This window comes from Suncus etruscus, chromosome 5 (assembly GCF_024139225.1).
Source record: "Suncus etruscus isolate mSunEtr1 chromosome 5, mSunEtr1.pri.cur, whole genome shotgun sequence".
NCBI lineage: Eukaryota > Metazoa > Chordata > Mammalia > Eulipotyphla > Soricidae > Suncus > Suncus etruscus.
In genome coordinates, this window is record NC_064852.1 from 980,911 (window position 1) to 998,481 (window position 17,571).

At 57.0% G+C, this 17,571-nt stretch overlaps 1 protein-coding gene across 4 annotated transcripts in view; it reads right to left on the reverse strand.

The window, feature by feature from the left end:
* DAB2IP (DAB2 interacting protein) overlaps positions 1–17,571 on the reverse strand; it is a 202,902-nt gene that overhangs the window by 15,537 nt on the left and 169,794 nt on the right. For all 4 annotated transcript variants that reach the window (XM_049773064.1, XM_049773063.1, XM_049773062.1 and 1 more), the window contains exons 4-8: positions 7,812–7,965; positions 6,984–7,082; positions 5,181–5,735; positions 2,266–2,410; positions 2,044–2,188 (exon numbers count right to left, since the gene is read on the reverse strand). In XM_049773064.1, the coding sequence (XP_049629021.1) occupies positions 2,044–2,188; positions 2,266–2,410; positions 5,181–5,735; positions 6,984–7,082; positions 7,812–7,965 (1,098 nt within the window). The remainder of the gene's footprint in view (positions 1–2,043; positions 2,189–2,265; positions 2,411–5,180; positions 5,736–6,983; positions 7,083–7,811; positions 7,966–17,571) is intronic.

Consider the following 17,571-nt stretch of genomic DNA (forward strand, 5'->3'; position numbering starts at 1 on the left):
GATAGCATGGAGGTAGGGCTTTTGCCTTGCATGCAGAAGGATGGTGGTTCGAATCCCGGCACCCCTTATGGGCCCCCGAGCCTGCTAGGGGCGATTTCTGAGTGCAGAGCCAGTAGTAACCCCTGAGCACTGCTGGGTGTGATAGAACCGGAGGGCCATCTCTGCGGGTGTGAGGAGTGGTGTGGGGTTCCTGGGACCTGATTGAGGGCTCTCTCTGCTGGGACCCTAGAGGCCCCTATAAGGCCTTTTCACCCTGAAGGCTTGGGGTTCTGGGCTCCAGACTCAACCTCACCCTGGCAGCACCAGCTCAGGACATACTGGTCTAGTTGTTTCCTGGTTTGCATTTCCAACCCCTCAACCCCTCATTCAGAGAACCAGGATGTTCTGGGGGCCCTGAACCCGAGGCTGGATCTATCAGACAGGCCTCTGAGGGGTAACAGCTGAGCTATTAGGGGTGTGGGAGGCATCGCCCCGAAGGAAATGGGAAGAAGCATCTGTGGACAAATTGGCCCTTGCCTGGACTGCCTGGGAACAGCGGCAGAGCACAAAGCGACCCTGGGCCAGGCCAGGCTGGGCTAGTCCTAGGATCTCTGCCTGCTCTGAAGAGGGAGCACTCTAGTGAGGGAGGACTTCCCAGCCCAAGCACCCTGGGGATGCCAACAGACACCCTGCTACTTAGGATCGATAAGGCCCTCCTCACATGCAAAGAGCAGGGCCCGGGGATGGGCCAGTGAGCGGCAGCATCCCCGAAGCACGAAAGGCTCCACCTGCCTCCTCTGGCCAACCCTGGCACCTACGCAAGTCCTGCCAACAGACTTTGTAACTGTGTAACAGGGCCCCTCTGAACGGACCAACGCCTCCATTTCCCCAGCACATGGGCCCTTGGTGATGAAAATATAAACAGGAGGATCTTGCTTGGGATCTGGGACCCTCCAAGCATGGTCCAGAGCCCAAAGGAACCAGCCGGGGGGGGGGGGGGGGGGGGGGAGGGGTCGAAAGAAAGCAAAGTGGGTAGGGCATTCACCTAGCAAGTGGCTAAGCTGGGTTCCATTCCCATCATCTCATATGGTCCCTCCCAGCACTGCCAGGAGTGACCCCTGAGTACAGAGCCAGGAGTAAGGCCCAAGCACCATCGCATGTATGGACCAAACAACAATAAATAAAGCAAACAACCCTAATCTTTGCTGTATGTGGCACTTGACCCCTCCTCTGTCACAGGAAGTCTTTTTAAATGGTTTCATATATCTCATCTGTTATCATTTATATAAAAACAGTGGCTTTGGGAGAGTATATGTAGCTTAATCAAAATAGATAAGGAAGTGCTTTAGAAATATTTTTACATGTGTAGCATATTTCATATATCTCCTACAGAATAAGATGGAACATTTGAGGTCAACATAGTTTAGATAACTTTTGTCTTTGTTTTTGATTTTTGGGTCACACCCAGTGGCACTCAGGCGTTCCTCCTGGCTCTATGCTCAGAAATCGCTCCAGGCAGGCTCGGGAGACCATATGGGATGCCAGGATTTGAACTACCATCTGTCCTAAATTGGCTGCATGCAAGGCAAATGGCCTAACTCTGTGCTATCTCTTAGACCCAGTTTAGACAACTTTTTAAAACTATCTGGAAAAGCTCTCTTGGCAAGGAATTCATTAACTGAATGGGCCAAAATGTTTTTTATCTCTGAGAGCTATGTCCTTCAAAATTTTTTAAAATTAAAATAAAAGGGAGGCCAGAGCTATAGTACAGTGGTAGGGCGTCTGTCTTGCAGGCGTTCAACACAGGGCCGCCAGCATCCCATAAGGTCCCCCGAGCCTGACAGGGGCGATTTCTGAGCGCAGAGCCAGGAGTCGCCCCTAAGTGCTGCTGGGTGTGACCCAAAAAAAATAAAAATTAAATTAAAATTAAATAAATAAAACAGAAATAAACCAAGGGTCATGCGGCCCAGAGGTTCAGCAGGTACAAGGCCAGATGTGCCCCCACCCCACCCTGCCCGCCAGCCTGCAAATGGGTAGGGACTGTGCTGGGCAGGTGGCACTGACCAGTAGGAGTTGATGATCTTGCAGAAGGCCAGCTCGCAGCACATCTTGAGGTTGCCTTGGTGCTCGGGGAGGTCAGCGGCTGAGCACTTGCTGGGGTCCACCTCACAGTTCTCGTCTGACTCATAGAGCGCCTTGATGAACTCTCCTGGGGGAGGGAAGGGTGTGAGTGCCCGGCAGGAGGCCCCCTGCCCCCACCCCCCACTGTCCCACACACCGCCCTACCTAGTGCGTCCTGCAGGTATTTCTGGCCCACCAGCTTGAGGTACTCCTCGATGGCCTTGGTGGCCAGCGTGTTTTCCCGGAAGATGAGGTGCTCATTGTCCCCGCAGCGGTCCACCTCAGACATCATCAGATCTGTCAGGAAGTCCTGGAAGACAGGAGGGAGCGTTGAGGACGAGGAGGCCCCCCCCATGACAGGTAAATGGAACCCTGGCATTCCAGACCTGCAACCTGGCCAGGAGAAGTCTCTGCTTCTGAGGACAACCACCTCTTCGGCTATGGGACACACCTCGGGGCAGGGAGAGACACACCCCAGCAGCCTGTGAGGGGAGGCGTGGAGAGTGGGTGCTGGAGTCAGGCTCCAGATGGGCATGAGCAGATTTTCTGCTCACCAACAAGAGTCAATGCCTTTGAGCTGTTGGGTTGCTCCAGCCAGACCCCTGCACAGGCCCGGGGGTGAGGGTCAGAGCAGAGCACCGTCCTCAGTCCTCCTGGTCCTCGCACGCAGGCGAGGGAAGCCAGGCTGTCCTGACCCCCATCCATCTCGCCTTCGGCACACAGGCCAGGTGCATGGCTGGGGTCAGGGTTCTAGGTGTTCTAGACACCTCAAGAGTACCGGCAACATGCCCGGTGCAGAGGGTCAGAGAGCTCCAGAGGCAGACCACAGGCAGCACCAGCTACGGCCCTTATTAGCATGATCAAAACAGTAATTATCATGCTAGGAACAATAGAACACAAAAGGACAATTTTGAGGTCTCTTGAAAGCAGAGGCCCAGAGAGGGCCGCAAGGTTGGGGGCTCTTCAACAAGGCCCTGAGAAAACTTGAGTCAGGAGCCCCAAGGGAACTGGCACCACTGCAGAAGCCTGGGAGCCCCTAAAGAGCAGGGGCAGGGCCAGAGTGAAAGTACAGCTGATCCAGGTTTGATCCCTAACACCCTGTATGGTCCCCTGAGTGATTCCTGAGCACTGTTGCATGGGTGACCCAAACAAACAAACAAACAAACAAAAAACAAAAAGAAAAAAGAAAAATAAAGAAAATAAAGAAAAACAAATAAAAGCAGGGGGTAGCAGGTAGGATGGCCAGAAGGAAGCCCTGCGCTCCCAGTGGTTCAAATAGGGGCTCGCTCCTTCCTTCACTGACCGCACTACATGAAGGCCAGCGCCCCCCATCTCGTCTCACATCAAGGAAGTCCAAAGTCATCTCAGGCCCCAGTGCAGTCTGATAGAGGAGACCGAGAAACCCTTGTGAGCGCAGGGAACATGGCAACTCTCCTATGTGCATGGGGACTCCAGGGCATGGAACCCTCTTGGGTATGGGAGAACCCTGGGTATAGAGACACTCCTGGGTACAGGTAACACCTAGGACCTGGGTAGGGGTATCTGGGGTATTATGGGTATGGGCATCCGGATGGATGGAGGGGGACCCCCAGGATACAGAGACCTCATGGGTATGGGGACCCCAGGGACAGACTTGCACAGGTGCAGTGGCAACTCCAGGGACTCAGGCTCCTTCCACCTCCTCCTCTCCAGCTCCCACACGTGCAGGGACAGAATGGCCCAGCCAGTACTGTGAAGCCAGCATGAGGGGTCAGAGCACTCTGGGCCTGGGCCATGCAGGGCTGCACAACTCCATGCCCAATGGGCAGTTCTGGGGAGTCAGTCACTCTAGGGATCCTGAAGGGGGATCACACACCACAGGCTCTGCTCTGGAATATTCCAGTCTTGCTCCCAAAGCCCAATCTGTACCTCCCTGAACCCCAGGCTGAGGACTCGACAAGGACCCCCTAACCCAGGGGTCTCAAACTCGCTTTGCGGCCCTCCGTACAACATTTTGTGGCCCGCGGCCGGTCTTCAAATATCGCAGTGTTCGCGATTATGCGCTTACCGAATAATCGCAATAAAAATCACATTAGTAAGAAAAAAACCGCATTAAACATTTGCATACCCGGAGCAGTTCCGTTCACGGTATGCAAATGCTTAATGCGATTTTTTTCTTACTAATGCAATTTTTTTTGTTTTTGTTTTTGGGCCACACCCATCGGAGCTCAGGGGTGACTCCTGGCTGTCTGCTCAGAAATAGCTCCTGGCAGGCACGGGGGACCCTATGGGACGCCGGGATTCGAACCAACCACCTTTGGTCCTAGATCAGCTGCTTGCGAGGCAAAGGTCGCTGTGCGATCTCTCCGGGCCCACTAATGCAATTTTTTTTGTTGTTGTTTTGTTTTTGGGCCACACCCATTTGACGCTCAGGGGTTACTCCTGGCTATGCACTCAGAAATCGCCCCTGGCTTGGGGGGACCATATGGGACACCGGAGGATCGAACCGTGGTCCGTCCTACGCTAGCGCTTGCAAGGCAGACACCTTACCTCTAGCGCCACCTTCCTGGCCCCTAATGCAATTTTTTATTGCGAATATTTGGTAAGCGAAATCCCTTATGCGGCCCTGCCTCACCCCGACTTTGCCTCCTGCGGCCCCCAGGTATATTGAGTTTGAGACTCCTGCCCTAATCTCTCTAAAGCCACCAAGGTCTCAGAACTGCAGAATCAGACTTTCCTGTAGCATGCCAGGCCCCTTTCCGAGCCTGAATGAACCCCACTGAGAGATCCCCCTTGGGAAGGACAGGGATAGAAAAGAGTGGACCTGAACCCCACATAATGGGGGAGGGCTGTGGAGATGGACAACAGGACAGGCTGGACCAGATTAAGGATCACGCAATGGTCACATCCTGGTGGACTCAACCACACACCTCTAGACAGAAGTGCAGGGAGGGGCTACCCTGGGGCCATGGAGGGAGACTCCGAAAATTTAGCCCCCCCTTGAGGCTGCAGACTGGAGGCCTCGCTCCAGGCAGGAAGAGCAGAAACGCGCGATTTCAGGCTGCAGGTGGGGACAGGGCTTCCAGGCTGCGCACACCTACCTTGACCTTCCCCGTGCTCTGCAGGATGTGCACCAGCGCCGACGCCATCTCCTCCTTGGTCTTGGCGCTGAGGATGGGCTCGAGGGCGGCACACAGGCCCAGGTAGTGGTTGGTGATGTGCTCGGCAAACTCCTTGTACATCTCCATGGGCAGGATGGTGATGGTCTGGTAGCGCGCCTTGATGCGGATCATGGGCCCGGGGCCCTTGCCGCCCTTGGGGTTGGGCGTCACCACCGGGTACCACTTCTCCACGAACTGCCGTCCTGCCACCGAGGCGGCAGGCAGGCTGACCAGGCCCAGGTAGCTGCTGCGCTCCTTCTTCTTCTTCTTGTCAGTCTCTCGGTACAGGTGCACCGTGACGGTGCGCAGGGGCGGCAGGTTGTGGAACTCGAAGTGCTCGCCCCAGAAGACGTTGTCCGTCTTGAGCTTGCCCGTGGTGCGCGCGTACAGCACATCATCCAGGCACAGCTCGCAGAGGTACTTCTTCTTGGCCGGCAGGTCCTTGGCCTCGATCACCCACAGCTTCAGGACATGCTCCACGCGCCGGCTGTTGTCCTGCAGGGGTGAAGGGGCACCGTGAGACGGCGCTCGGATTGGGACAGGCTCAAGGGCAGCGGGAGGGGGACAGGGCCTTTCTGCTCGCACCAGCTCCCAGGCAGCTTTAAAAAGTCTCTGCCCCCTCTCTAGAAGAAGGAAGCTGGAAACAAAGATGCCCATCCTGCAAAACCAGCGAGATGCTCCAGCTCCTCTCTAGAATAAGGAGACACTCTGCCCCTTCTCTAGAATAGAGGGTTGAAGAACTGGAGTGATAGCACAGAGGTAAGGGCATTTGCCTGGCATGTGGCGACCCAGGATAGGCCTAGGTTCGATTCCCAGATCCCATATGGTTCCCCGAACTTGCCAGGAGCAATTTCTGACTGTAGAGTCAGGAATAATCCCTGAGCCCCACCAGGTGTGGTCCAAAAACAAACAAACAAACAAACAAAAAATAGAATAGGGGGGTGAGAATGCAGTAAAGAAGAGGCTGGAAGAAGAGGCTCAGAGAGGGGCAGACAGCGGAGTTGTGCTGCTGAAGTCACTCAGAGGCAATGCCTTTCATGGGTCATCATGGGGGCCAAAGACAAAGCTCAGGGCAGTCAGAGATGCTGGCCATGATAGCTGGGATCCCCTGAACCTGGTGGGGGAGTCCTGGGGGGATCCGTGGAGGAGGGACAAACAAGAAAGCTGGGACTGGGTAGGAGAACAAGAATGGACTGGGGTGGTCGTGGGGTCAGGGGCAGCTAGGAAAGCATGGGTGAGAAAACAGGAGTTCCAGAGAGAGAAACTATGTATCCAACTTTTGCTTAAGACCCCAACCCTCCAGTCAGACTCCAGCCTGGCCTCCTGCATCTCTTCAAGGATGGCACCCCAGTACCCTGTCAGCCTGGCTGCCCAGAGGTCCCTTCAGGGGGCTGGGGTGCTAGCACAGCAGTTAAGGCATTTGCCTTGCACACGGCGGACTTGGGTTCGACCCCCAGCAACCCATACTGTCCCCTGAGCCTGCCAGGCGGGATTTCTGAGTGCAGAGCCAGGAGTAACCCCTAGTGCTGTGGGGTGTGGCCAGAAACCAAAACAACAAAACAAAACAAAAACCAACAAAATGTCCCTTCAAAGCCTACCTGTTTCCCTTTCACTTGGGGGCATCTAACTGTGTCCAGTCACCCCACTCCCACTTTAATCCCTCTATCCTTCATACGGAAATCTGTTCCACTCACAGGTGAGTTACAGCTCTGTGGGCTCCAGGAAGAGCGGGTGCAGGCCTACCTTGTTGGGGTGCACCGCTCGCCGCAGGTTCTCCATCCACTTGTCCCGCTCGGCAGCTGACCGGCAGGAGAAGCACTTGCTCCCGGATGACGTGGTCACCTGTGGGGTGGCAGGGCATGGTCACAGAGGTGGGGTGGGGGAGGCAGCCTGGGGTCCACAGCCTGGTCAAAGGTCAATTCTTAGCCTAAGCTCCACAAACACACCAGGAAGACAAGTGGGGGCAACGAGTGTCCCTCAGCTCCCAGTGACACCTCTGGATGGGACAGTACTGACAACAGGCAGGTGGCATAGTGCCTTGCGGGGGGGTGGGGGGGAGTCACACTGGACACAGGGGGCGGAGCGAACCGGGCTGCCTGGTAGTGCCTGTCCCCTCCAGCCCACTGGTCTCTGGCTGGTCCCCCATCTGAGGGGACAGTGCCTCCATCTCCCCCAGATATTCCTGTTGGCCCTGCACCTCTGGGGGGCTGTGAGGGAACCACCAAACTCTACCCTAAGGCCCGTACAAGCAAGTCACAGCAGCCTGGCAGTGGCCACGTGCTGATGCCCATATGAGCCACAGCCACTGGGGGGTCCCTGGAGCTTGTTCCTCACTCACCAGAATGGCTGGGGGAACGGGGGTGGGGGGGGGGAAACACACAGGCTGGGAGATGCAACCCAGGGCTCCTCAAAACCATGGCAGCTTGGGGATCGCCCCTGCCTGGACCCCTTCCCTCCAGACCTAGGTGTCCACCGGGGAGCACAAGCTCGAGAGTGGCAAGTGCGCTCCCAGCGACCCTTTCCCCTCCCGCCCTGTCCCCGCAGGGCCCTCCAGGAGGCAGCGGCACCCACCTCGAAGCAATAGTCCTGGCCCAGGATGCTGCTGTGAACAGGCTTGATGAGCAGCTGCTCCTCCATGCTGAGGTCCAGCGCCTCCACCGCGCTGCTGGGGCTGAGCAGGGACTCGTGCGAGCGAGACTCCCTCAGCCTGGGCATCAGATGGGACCTGGGGAAGGCCAGGCATCAGCGGGGGGAGCTTCGTCCTCCACTGCGCCCTCCCCCTGCAGGACTTGGGAGTGTGATTTGCCCTAGGTGTGTGTGTGGGGGGAGATCGGACAAACACTGCCAGCAGCTGGATATTGGGCAAGTCATATGGTTGGTGTGGCCAGAGCTGTCCACAGCCCCATGCTCAGTCTTGATAGGGGCTGTCCTTTATTATTATTTTTTTTTGGTTTTGGGGTCACACCTGGCAGCACACAGGGGCCACTCCTAGCTCTATGTTCAGAAATCGCCCCTGGCAGGCTCTGGGGACCATACGGGATGCAGGGATTCCAACCACCGTCCTTCTGCATGCAAGGCAAACACCCTACCTCCATGCTATCCTCTCTGGCCCCTAGGGCTGTCACTTGTTTTTTATGGGTCACACCCAGTGGTGCTCAGGGGTTAATCATGGCTCTGTACTCAGAGATAGCTCCTGGCAGACTAGGGGGACCATTTGGGATGTCAGGGATTGAACCCAGGTACATCCCTGCCCTGCCCTACCTTACAGCTGTGCTATTATTCTGCCCCAGGGGCTGTCACTTATCCCCACTCTGCCCAGAGCCTCTTGTAGGCTCCAGGGACATTACCTAAGGGACACAAGAGACAGGCAGAAGAAACTCAGCAGACAGGAGATGGGACATGTGGGTGCCCCATGCCACCCTGTCTATGTGGGAGATGCAATGACCGATGGGCTTGGCTGTGAGGAAGGGACACCACCATGGTCCCGGAACCTGGGGTCTGAGCCAGGCCCTTCTTTCTCTCTGAGTCTGTTAACCAGCTCCTCATTTGAGGACAGAGAACAGGGCTGCTGCCCCCAGACCTCCCCCAAACCCCCACCCAGGCTGTTCCAGCCTCCACACTTCTCAGGTCACCTCAGATCAGATAGGCCTGAGCCTAAGACCCACAGCCTGGCAGCATCACATCCCTCCCATGGCCCCCTGTGTAAGGGGTGGGGGTTTGAGTTCGGCGATGTGTGGACTCGGGAGTCCAGAGAAGCTCCCCACCCCCTGAACAACAGTCCTCTGCTGAATCCACCTGACACAGTCCCGAAAGCACCAGAAGTGGTAGCTCGGCCATTGGGAACCCCCATCCCCGAATCACCACAGATGGCTCCGATATTGACGCTGGCGGCTCTTCTGATGGACAAAGGGAAGGAGGAAGGGCACAGGCCAGGGTGTCTTGGGGGAGGTACTTTGATGCCCCCTCAATATGCTTGCATGTGGGGCTTGCAGACTTTCTCCTTGAGCACCCCCACCTGAACTGCTGCTGGAAATAGTCCAGCCACCATGGCCCCTGGGCCTGCCAGCCAGGGCTGCCACCGCCAAGCAGCTTCTGGCCCAGCGCAGTCTGGACCTAGGAAGTGAAGTGTGGGGGAAAGGGGACGGAAATTCTGGAACCTCCTCCTGCTGGGTGTGTGTGTGGGGGTCTGCTTGGGGAAACCCTGCCCCAAGCGCCCAGTAGCCTGGCAGCCACTAGGTAGGCCCCAGTGTGGCAGAAGACATGATCTGCCCCCACCATGCTTCCCTCACGGGGAGGGCCATGGGGAATCTCCATGGCCAGTCTGGGCTCTCTGGGGAAAGTGGGATGGTGGGCAGGTGCACCTGGAGCCCGGGGCATCCCAGGGCTCTCAAGCTGCTTGTGGCCAACTGTGTATGCCAGGGCAGGAACCACAGAACAACAGAGAGGCATTTGCTTTGCACGCGGCTGAGCCAGGTTCAATCTCTGGCATCCCATTTGGTTCCCAAGCAAGGCCGGGAGTGATTCCTGAGTGAAGAGCCAGAAGGAACTCCTTAGCAACACAGGGTCTGGCCCAAAGATACCAAAGAAAGAAAGAAGAAAGAAAAAGCGTGTGTGCCAGTATGAACGGGCATGTCTATCTATGTGTCTGTGTCCGTGTCCGTGTCCGTGTATGTGTGTGTGTGTGTGTGTGTGTGTGTGTGTGCGCGCGCGCGCGCGCGTGCGCACACCTGCATGCACAGGACGGGACCAGCAGGATGTGTTCCAAGTCTACCTGCTAACCAGCCTCAGTGGGCAAAAACGGGCATCTGGTGACCAGGCCCTTCAGTCCTCATGCTCGCTGAGCTTGGAGTGGGCAGGGCCCCTGTGACTGTGTGACAGCGTGGGACTTGCAGGAAGACCAGCGGGTCTGAGATGGAGGCCACCCTGGACACAGCAGGACAGTGGCCAGGCCCTGTACTCCCAACAATAGGAAAAGGGGAGAGAAAGCCATGAAGAAGAGACTGCAGGTGGAGGGGGGATTAAGGACAGCCTCCCAGCTTGGGTATCTGGGCCATTGAGGGGCTGCTGCTTGCCCTGCCCACCTCTGCTCCACGCCCCTCTATCATGAAATAAGAACCAGTAGGTCTGGTGCCCCCAACTCTTAGGTTCCTCCCACACACACTGGAGGTTGAACCCCAAGATTCCCGAGTCCCTGTGGTGGTGGTGATTGAAGCCTGGACTCCCAAGACCCCTTTACCCTGTATCCCCCACCCCTCCTGTCACTACTCAAGTCCCAATGTCTCCCAGGAACAACTCAACACCTCACCATGAGCCCAATCCCAAAGGGGGGCCTTGCCCCAGCCCTTCCCTAAATATACCCCCCACTGAACTTCTCTACCTTGCCCCTTCCTTTTTCAGCTTTTAACCCTGCCCCCCCCCCAAATGCTGCCACCACTATGCCAGGTCTCCAGATGCATAACGCTCCCAGCTAGGAGGCAGGGGGAGCCCCACTCTCTGTACCCACACCATGGTCGCATCTCGGGAAGGACGGGTCAGCAGTCAACTCTTAGCAAGGAGCTGGGCCGCTCTCAGGCCTACCATGAGCCAGGGCACAGAAGGGAAACCCCACTAGTCCTGTTCCAGTCCCTAACCTAAGCATGGGGAGGGCCAGGCCACACGGAGCCCAACAGCAACCCATTGTGCGGCCACTAGCATTCACAATGGAGCATTGTCCCTCCAGAGCCTTATCTGATGGCCTTCCAGCCAACCCCAAGCTTTTGTCCAGCCATCCATTTCTACCCCAAAGACTGGAGATGCAGAAGTTAGGCATATTCCCCATTATCTCCAGAGGGAAGGAGAGCCCACCTATGTGGTAAGGCGAAGGGGTTCCAGGCTAGGGTGTGGGGGATGGTGAACAGTGCAGAAAACACAAGGCTGAGTGTGACCACGAAAAGTCCCATGGCAGGCCCCCTCCACAGACGCCCTGTCCTGCACAACGCGGTTCTGCCCTCCCCGGGGCTGTGGTGTGAGAGGCAGAGAAAAAGCGCAGAGACTGACAGCGCAGCCAGCAGCAAACATACCAGCACACACCCCCACACAGCCAAGGGCAGGGCCCTCCAGGCTCTCCTGGAGAAAAAGAAAGGCTGTGGGACAAATGTGACTCTGAGCCTACAGGCCCCGCCCCAGTCGGCCCAGCCAGAACCAGTGCCCAGGTCACACACAGCACAGGCAGAGGGGAGGACACGTGCTGGTCAGAGGGCTGGTCAGTGCCAGACAGCCCTGGGGGTGCAGGCAGGGCTCAGCCATGGGCACCTTTTACCAGGATGAGCAAGCGCCTCTGCCAGCGCTGGCACTCTTGACCATAAAGGCCGAGAGAGCCTGTGTCGCCGTGTCCTGCCTCTGACTCCTCCGACTTCCCACCTCCCCCTTGTCGGGTCCTCACCTCCCCCCTGCAAAGTGGGACTGACTGAACTGTACCACCAGCAGGCTCTGTGGGACCTCAGCAAATACGAAACAAAGGCCTCACCAGCCAGGAGTCAGAAGACATAGCAGCACACACACCAGGCCGGCTCGGGGCCTCACTGATGGGAGACACCCCGCAGCTCCCCACTCAAGTCAAGTCAGATCAGGCCTGTCATAGCCGGGCCAGGGGTGCCGATCTCCTGGGAACAGGACTCCTGGACACACCGGGTGGAGCCCCATCCAGAGCGGCCAGCCCGGCCCTGCTAGCCTGGGAATGGGCTGCTGGGCTGGGCAGGGCCGCACATGTTCCTGGCCCTCAGGGTCCCAGGGGACGGGTAAAGAATGCAGGGCCCAGGAGACGGCCTGTCCTTAAAAGGCAGGAGGCCAGCCCGAGTCTGGGGAGGATCCTGCATGGTGGGACAGTGAGAGAGCACAACCACAGCATGGGGGAACGGGCCTGGCAGCACTTCCAGCCAATGTGACTGACCAGCACAGACATACACACACAGAGATACACACAGATACAAACACTCGTGGAGACAGAATACACATGCCGACATACAACGAAGCAGAGACGGACAGACACAGACAAAAACACTGACAGACGCACAGATAAAGTCATGCAGACATACACAGAAACGGACACACACACATGTAGACACATGCAGAGATGCAAACATATGCAAGACATGCAAACATTCAGACACATGCAGTCATAATCATATACACATGTAGTGATACAAAGACATCATGTGCAGAGATACACATTCATAAACACACTGACCCACGGGGTGTCTCTCTCTCTCTCTCTCTCTCTCTCTCTCTCTCTCTCTCTCTCTCTCTCTCTCAGACACACAGAGACACACACACACACACACACACACACACACACATCCTGGCCACACAAGGCTGAGCTGGGAAAGGAGAGACACATTCCATTTCTTTCCCTTTCAGGGTTTGTTAAGGGCACATGGAGAAGAGATTTAAGAAAAACGAAATAAAACTTTCCATCTGATCCTCATGACCTTCTGCAGCCTGAAACAGGCGGGCCAGACACACCAGGAGGGACTGCTCAGGCCTACAGGTAGGTCAGGGACCCCCCCCTCCCTGTGGTACTCAGTTGTGGGGGATCTTGACCTCTCACTGGGCACTCTCACCCAGGAGTGCCCTGTGGTGCCCAGGCGCTCCCAATACCCTGCTCAATAGGCTCTCAGAGGGAACGGCAGAAGAATCCAAATAAGTGTGGGGAACCTATAAGGTAAAAGTCTGGGGACAAGGGGAAAGGAGCAGAGTAAGTGTTTTGGCCAAGGCTGGAGTGGGGAAGTAATAAAATCCAAAAGCCTGATCAGCCTTTGGACAGTCAGGAGGACCCCATAGGCAGACGTACACCGACTCCAGACACCAGGAGAGAGGAAGAACTGAGCCCGTGGGCCCTGGACCACTGTCCTGGGCTCCACAGTCCTCTATGAGGACCGCTGCATGGAACCCTAATATCAAATCTCTTTCAGGGTCACACAGAAATACTTAAATATCCTACACCCTCGGGGCTGGGCGGTGGCGCTAAAGGTAAGGTGCCTGCCAGGGGCTGGAAAGATAGCATGGAGGTAAGGCATTTGCCTTTCATGCAAAAGGTCATTGGTTTAAATCCCGGTGTCCCATATGGTCCCCTGAGCCTGCCAGGAGTGATTTCTGAGCTTGGAGCCAAGAGTAACCCCTGAGCATTGCCAGGTGTGACCCAAAAACCAAAAACCAAAAAAAAAAAAAAAAAAAAAAAAGGTAAGGTGCCTGCCTTGCCAGCACTAGCCTAGGACGGACCGAGGTTCGATCCCCCGGTGTCCCATATGGTCCCCCAAGCCAGGAGCGACTTCTGAGCGCATAGCCAGGAGTAACCCCTGAGCACCGCCGGGTGTGGCCCAAAAACAAAAACAAAAACAAAAACAATATCCTACACCCTCGCTGCCCATTCTGTAGCTCAGGGCCACTCTTCTTCCCTGATCACTAACTTTGAAGTGGCTGGAGTCCATGTCAGGACATAGCCCGCTGACTGGGAGAGGGGGGGAGCCCAGAGCCAGGGGGTCAGTCCCTAATCCTGTGTTTCTGAGTACGACAGGGAGACCCTCAGCACAGTGTCTAGACTAGCCCCCTCCACTCCTGTCTCTGCCACTACCTAATGGAATTTTCAGTCCCGTTGACGAACACACATCCACGCCACCCTGTCTCTGCCTCGGTGGGTGGAGGTAGCCGGGGCACACGGAAAAAGAAGGAATAGAAAGAAATACCCTTCCATCTAATCCCTCAAGTCATCCTGCAGCCTGAATAATTCCAGGTTTTTAATCAATAGCTGTCAGACTTGTCAAATTACTTTGGGGACCGCAAAGCAGTTTTTAAACATTCATAAACCTCTGTAGAACAGCCAAGTGCCCTGAATTTTAAAAGAGAATCCGAGGGACCGTCACGGAGCAGGAGGAAATGGGAGTGGAGGGAAATGGAGAGGAGGGAGGGACGGATGTGTGCCCCACCTGTAACATGGAGAAGTGCTGCCCTCCCTGGCCCCCAGGTGAAATAAGATGAAAATCTGGACCTCTTAGTCAGTCTCAGAGCTCTGCCCACCTATACATCCTGCCTGTCAATACAGGCTCATGGCACACCCCCCTCCACCCTGTACCCCCTTCTGTCAGCCTTTTCCCAATTATCCAATCACACAGTTCCTGAAAAGGCTCCAGCCAGCCCAGTGTCCCTCCCACACAGTTCGTGCTAACCCCTCTGGGGTAGCACACCCTATCAGCTTGCCTTGCAGAGCAAACCACCAGGTTTGGGGCTGTTTGGGGTGCCTCCCTGTCGCTCACCGAGAACTCCAGTCCCCCTAGACTCACTGCCCAGGAAGCTCTGAGACATGACACACAGCCTCTGAACTCTGCATCTCAGTTCTATGCGGAGAATGTGGGAGCCCCAGGCCCGGTTCTCAGCATTCTGCCCTCTGGGGCCCGGGCACCTGTGCCAGGGGCTTCAAGATCTTTTCCAGAGGCCTTGCTGACTCTGCAGGCAGGCAGCCTCCTTCTGCTCACCCCGACAGGTGCAACCCTAGATGGTTCCATACCAACAGATGCCAACAACCTTAGCTCCCTCACCCCATGCCCTGGAAGATGAATGTGGGGTGTGCATGGAGGCAAATGCTGCCTCCCTCCTCTAGCCACTGGGAGATACAGGGGGCCTTGGGATGCGGGTGGAGGGCTCCTCCAATCCCTCATTCCCTCCCTGCCAGAGTTTGCTGAGGAATAAGATGCCAATGGTCTCACTCTCACCCAGCCTCTAGCGTCTCAGAGGTGCCCAGGAGCCAATGCCACAGGCCCCTGGAACTCTGTTCCAGGACTCTGATGAGTGGGAGGCCGTTAGGACCTGGGACTGGTCCATGGGGCAAAGGCAGAGAAACCAGAGTATGCCCGGAGTTCCCCCAGCTCCGAGCACTACAGCCAGCTGGGGGTGTCTACCCAGCTCCTGGCCCTCACCCACGTCTGCTGACCCATGCACAGGTGAGGAGATTGCTGGGAGATGGGCCCCAGAGAAGCCCCTTAGGCCGGAGAGGCCGCACAGCGGGCAGAGCCAGCCTGGGTTCAATCCCCAGGTCAGAGCCAGGGTAAGCACAGAGCTGGATTTGACTCAAAAATCCAGGACTCCGAGGGGGCCGGCCCTCTCCCTGGCTCTCCAATCAAACTGGTCTCCTGTGTTGGCCCAGCCACGTCCTTCCTGTCCCTTGCTGCCCCATCCAGGACCAACCACCTCCAGTTGGCACAACCAAGCAGAACTGACCACTCCTTCCTGGGTGGGTCCTGGGTGGGCCACCCCCTGCTCCAGAAAAACTGCAGCTCAGGGAGGCCTGCAGGCCCAAGGTCATGTCCAGGCCCTGGGCAGGGCGGAAGCCTTGCTCTGGGCTCCAACCCCAGACTCCGCACGGCCCAGCCACACCCTCAACTCTGCTCAGCAGGAAGGGAATCCCAGGGCAAAGGCGCCAGCTTCTGAGAAATGAGCCGGTCCCTGGGGTGGGAAAAAGTGGCGTGTTCTGCTCTGCACCCTCCCATGTGGCCTGATGAGGGCACCTCACTGGTCGGCATCTGAGCGACCACACGCTCCCAACACCTCCCAACACCGCTCACGAGAGTAGCCAGGTCCCTGGGACGCAAAGTGGGGGGGACTTTGGGACTTGAGCACAGACCTGGCTCTGGACATGGGTTCTTAAAATCTCACAGGAGTGCTCTCCTAGGCCCTCGAAGGCAACAAAAAGAGGAAAGACCTAGGCACCTAGGGAGAACCTAGGTGGAGAGGATGGGTCCCCGAGTCCCTGCGATCACCCCAGCACAACCTGAGGCGGAGAGGAGGAGAATACAAAGCAAAGCAAAAACCAACACACAAACACACACACACACACACACACACACACACACAGACACACGCACGCACGCACGCAAAACGAGTTTTCCTGGGCCAGAAAACTTGGCCACACTTCTCTGCTTCCCTCAGGGAGGTGGGAGGGAAACACTGATTTCTGCGTTCCCACTCTAAGAACTGGCAAAGGGGTTCGGAGAATAGCCCAGCAGTAGGGCTTTTTTTTGCCTTGCACCAGGCTGACGGAGAACAGACCCAGGTTCGACCCGGTATCCCATACGGTCCTGAGAGCCCAACCCCCCCTCCCCAAAAGAACTAGAAAGGGCAGCCACACTCGGCGGGGTTCCCCGCTTTCAACCACAACGGCTCCCACACAAGGGACCCACCTTGCTATCCCCACACTTGTGTGCTCTCTGCAGTCCCATCTCCCAGAGGGGCGGCTCTCTAGCGCCCAGTCCCGGCTGCCCCCTCCAGCCGCGCAGCCGGGCCACTCACCATGCCTCCCGGCAGGCTTAGCAGGCGGGGAAAGACCGGGGGCTTGGGCTGGGTGGCCGTTGCCGGCGGCGGGTCCCCCCAGGCCCTGGCCAGTCCAGCCGGGCTCGGGTCCTCACCATAAGCACTCCAGCCCGGCCCATTGGGATAATCGCTGGGCTAGTTAAACAAAGGCCAAGTTCCAACTCCCAGCAGAATGTGCTTTTTAAAGGGCCAGTGCCCCGGCTGCCGGCTGGGGCTGCAAGAGTTTAAAGGCACAGACGCCCTTTTTCCTACAGGAAGAAAGGATCTCGGAAAAGGGTACCAGCTGCCAAGACGCCCTTGATGTGCCCGCCACCACTGTCACACGGGGAGTCACGGAGCGAAGGAGACACTAGGAGAACTGCCAAGTGTCTCCCCTTCTGCCAGGTCCCCACAAAACCCCACCTCAGGAATCACAGCATGCCCACCTCTCGGGCAGCCCCACAGAGGAACCAGGCAGCACCAGACTCTTCCAGCACGTCCATCCTCCTCCAGGGAAAAAGGTCAGGAGGGAGCAGGCCTCAGCCCTGGGCTTTCCCTCCACCCCTGCCCCCAAGGTCTTTTCAGATAAGGCAGAGGGGAGACAGGAGAGGAGCAATCTTCCAAGAATGAGGGAGACTAAGCCAGAGGAGGGACAGCAGGAGGGAGGCGCTCTGCAACACCCCACTCCCCATTCCCCAGAATCCAAGGTGGACAAACCCTGCCTTGCTCCTAGGAGGGCCTGGTCCCACCCACTCTGCCCACTGGGGCCACCTTAGGGCTGGGCCAGTGTCTCAGGCCTGCAGCCCTTAGGGCGGTACTAGAAGGACCCACCCACAGCCCCTGTCCATCTGGTGAGCCGTGCTTGGAGAAGGACAGGCCACCCTAAGTTATGTGCTCTAGGACAAGTCCTATATTCCTTGTCACCACCTGGGATCTGGTCCCCGTCCAGGCCTGGGTGACAAGGGCCAACCAAGGTGCTTATCTGCAAGAGGCAGGTAATGGGTCAGTGAGCAGA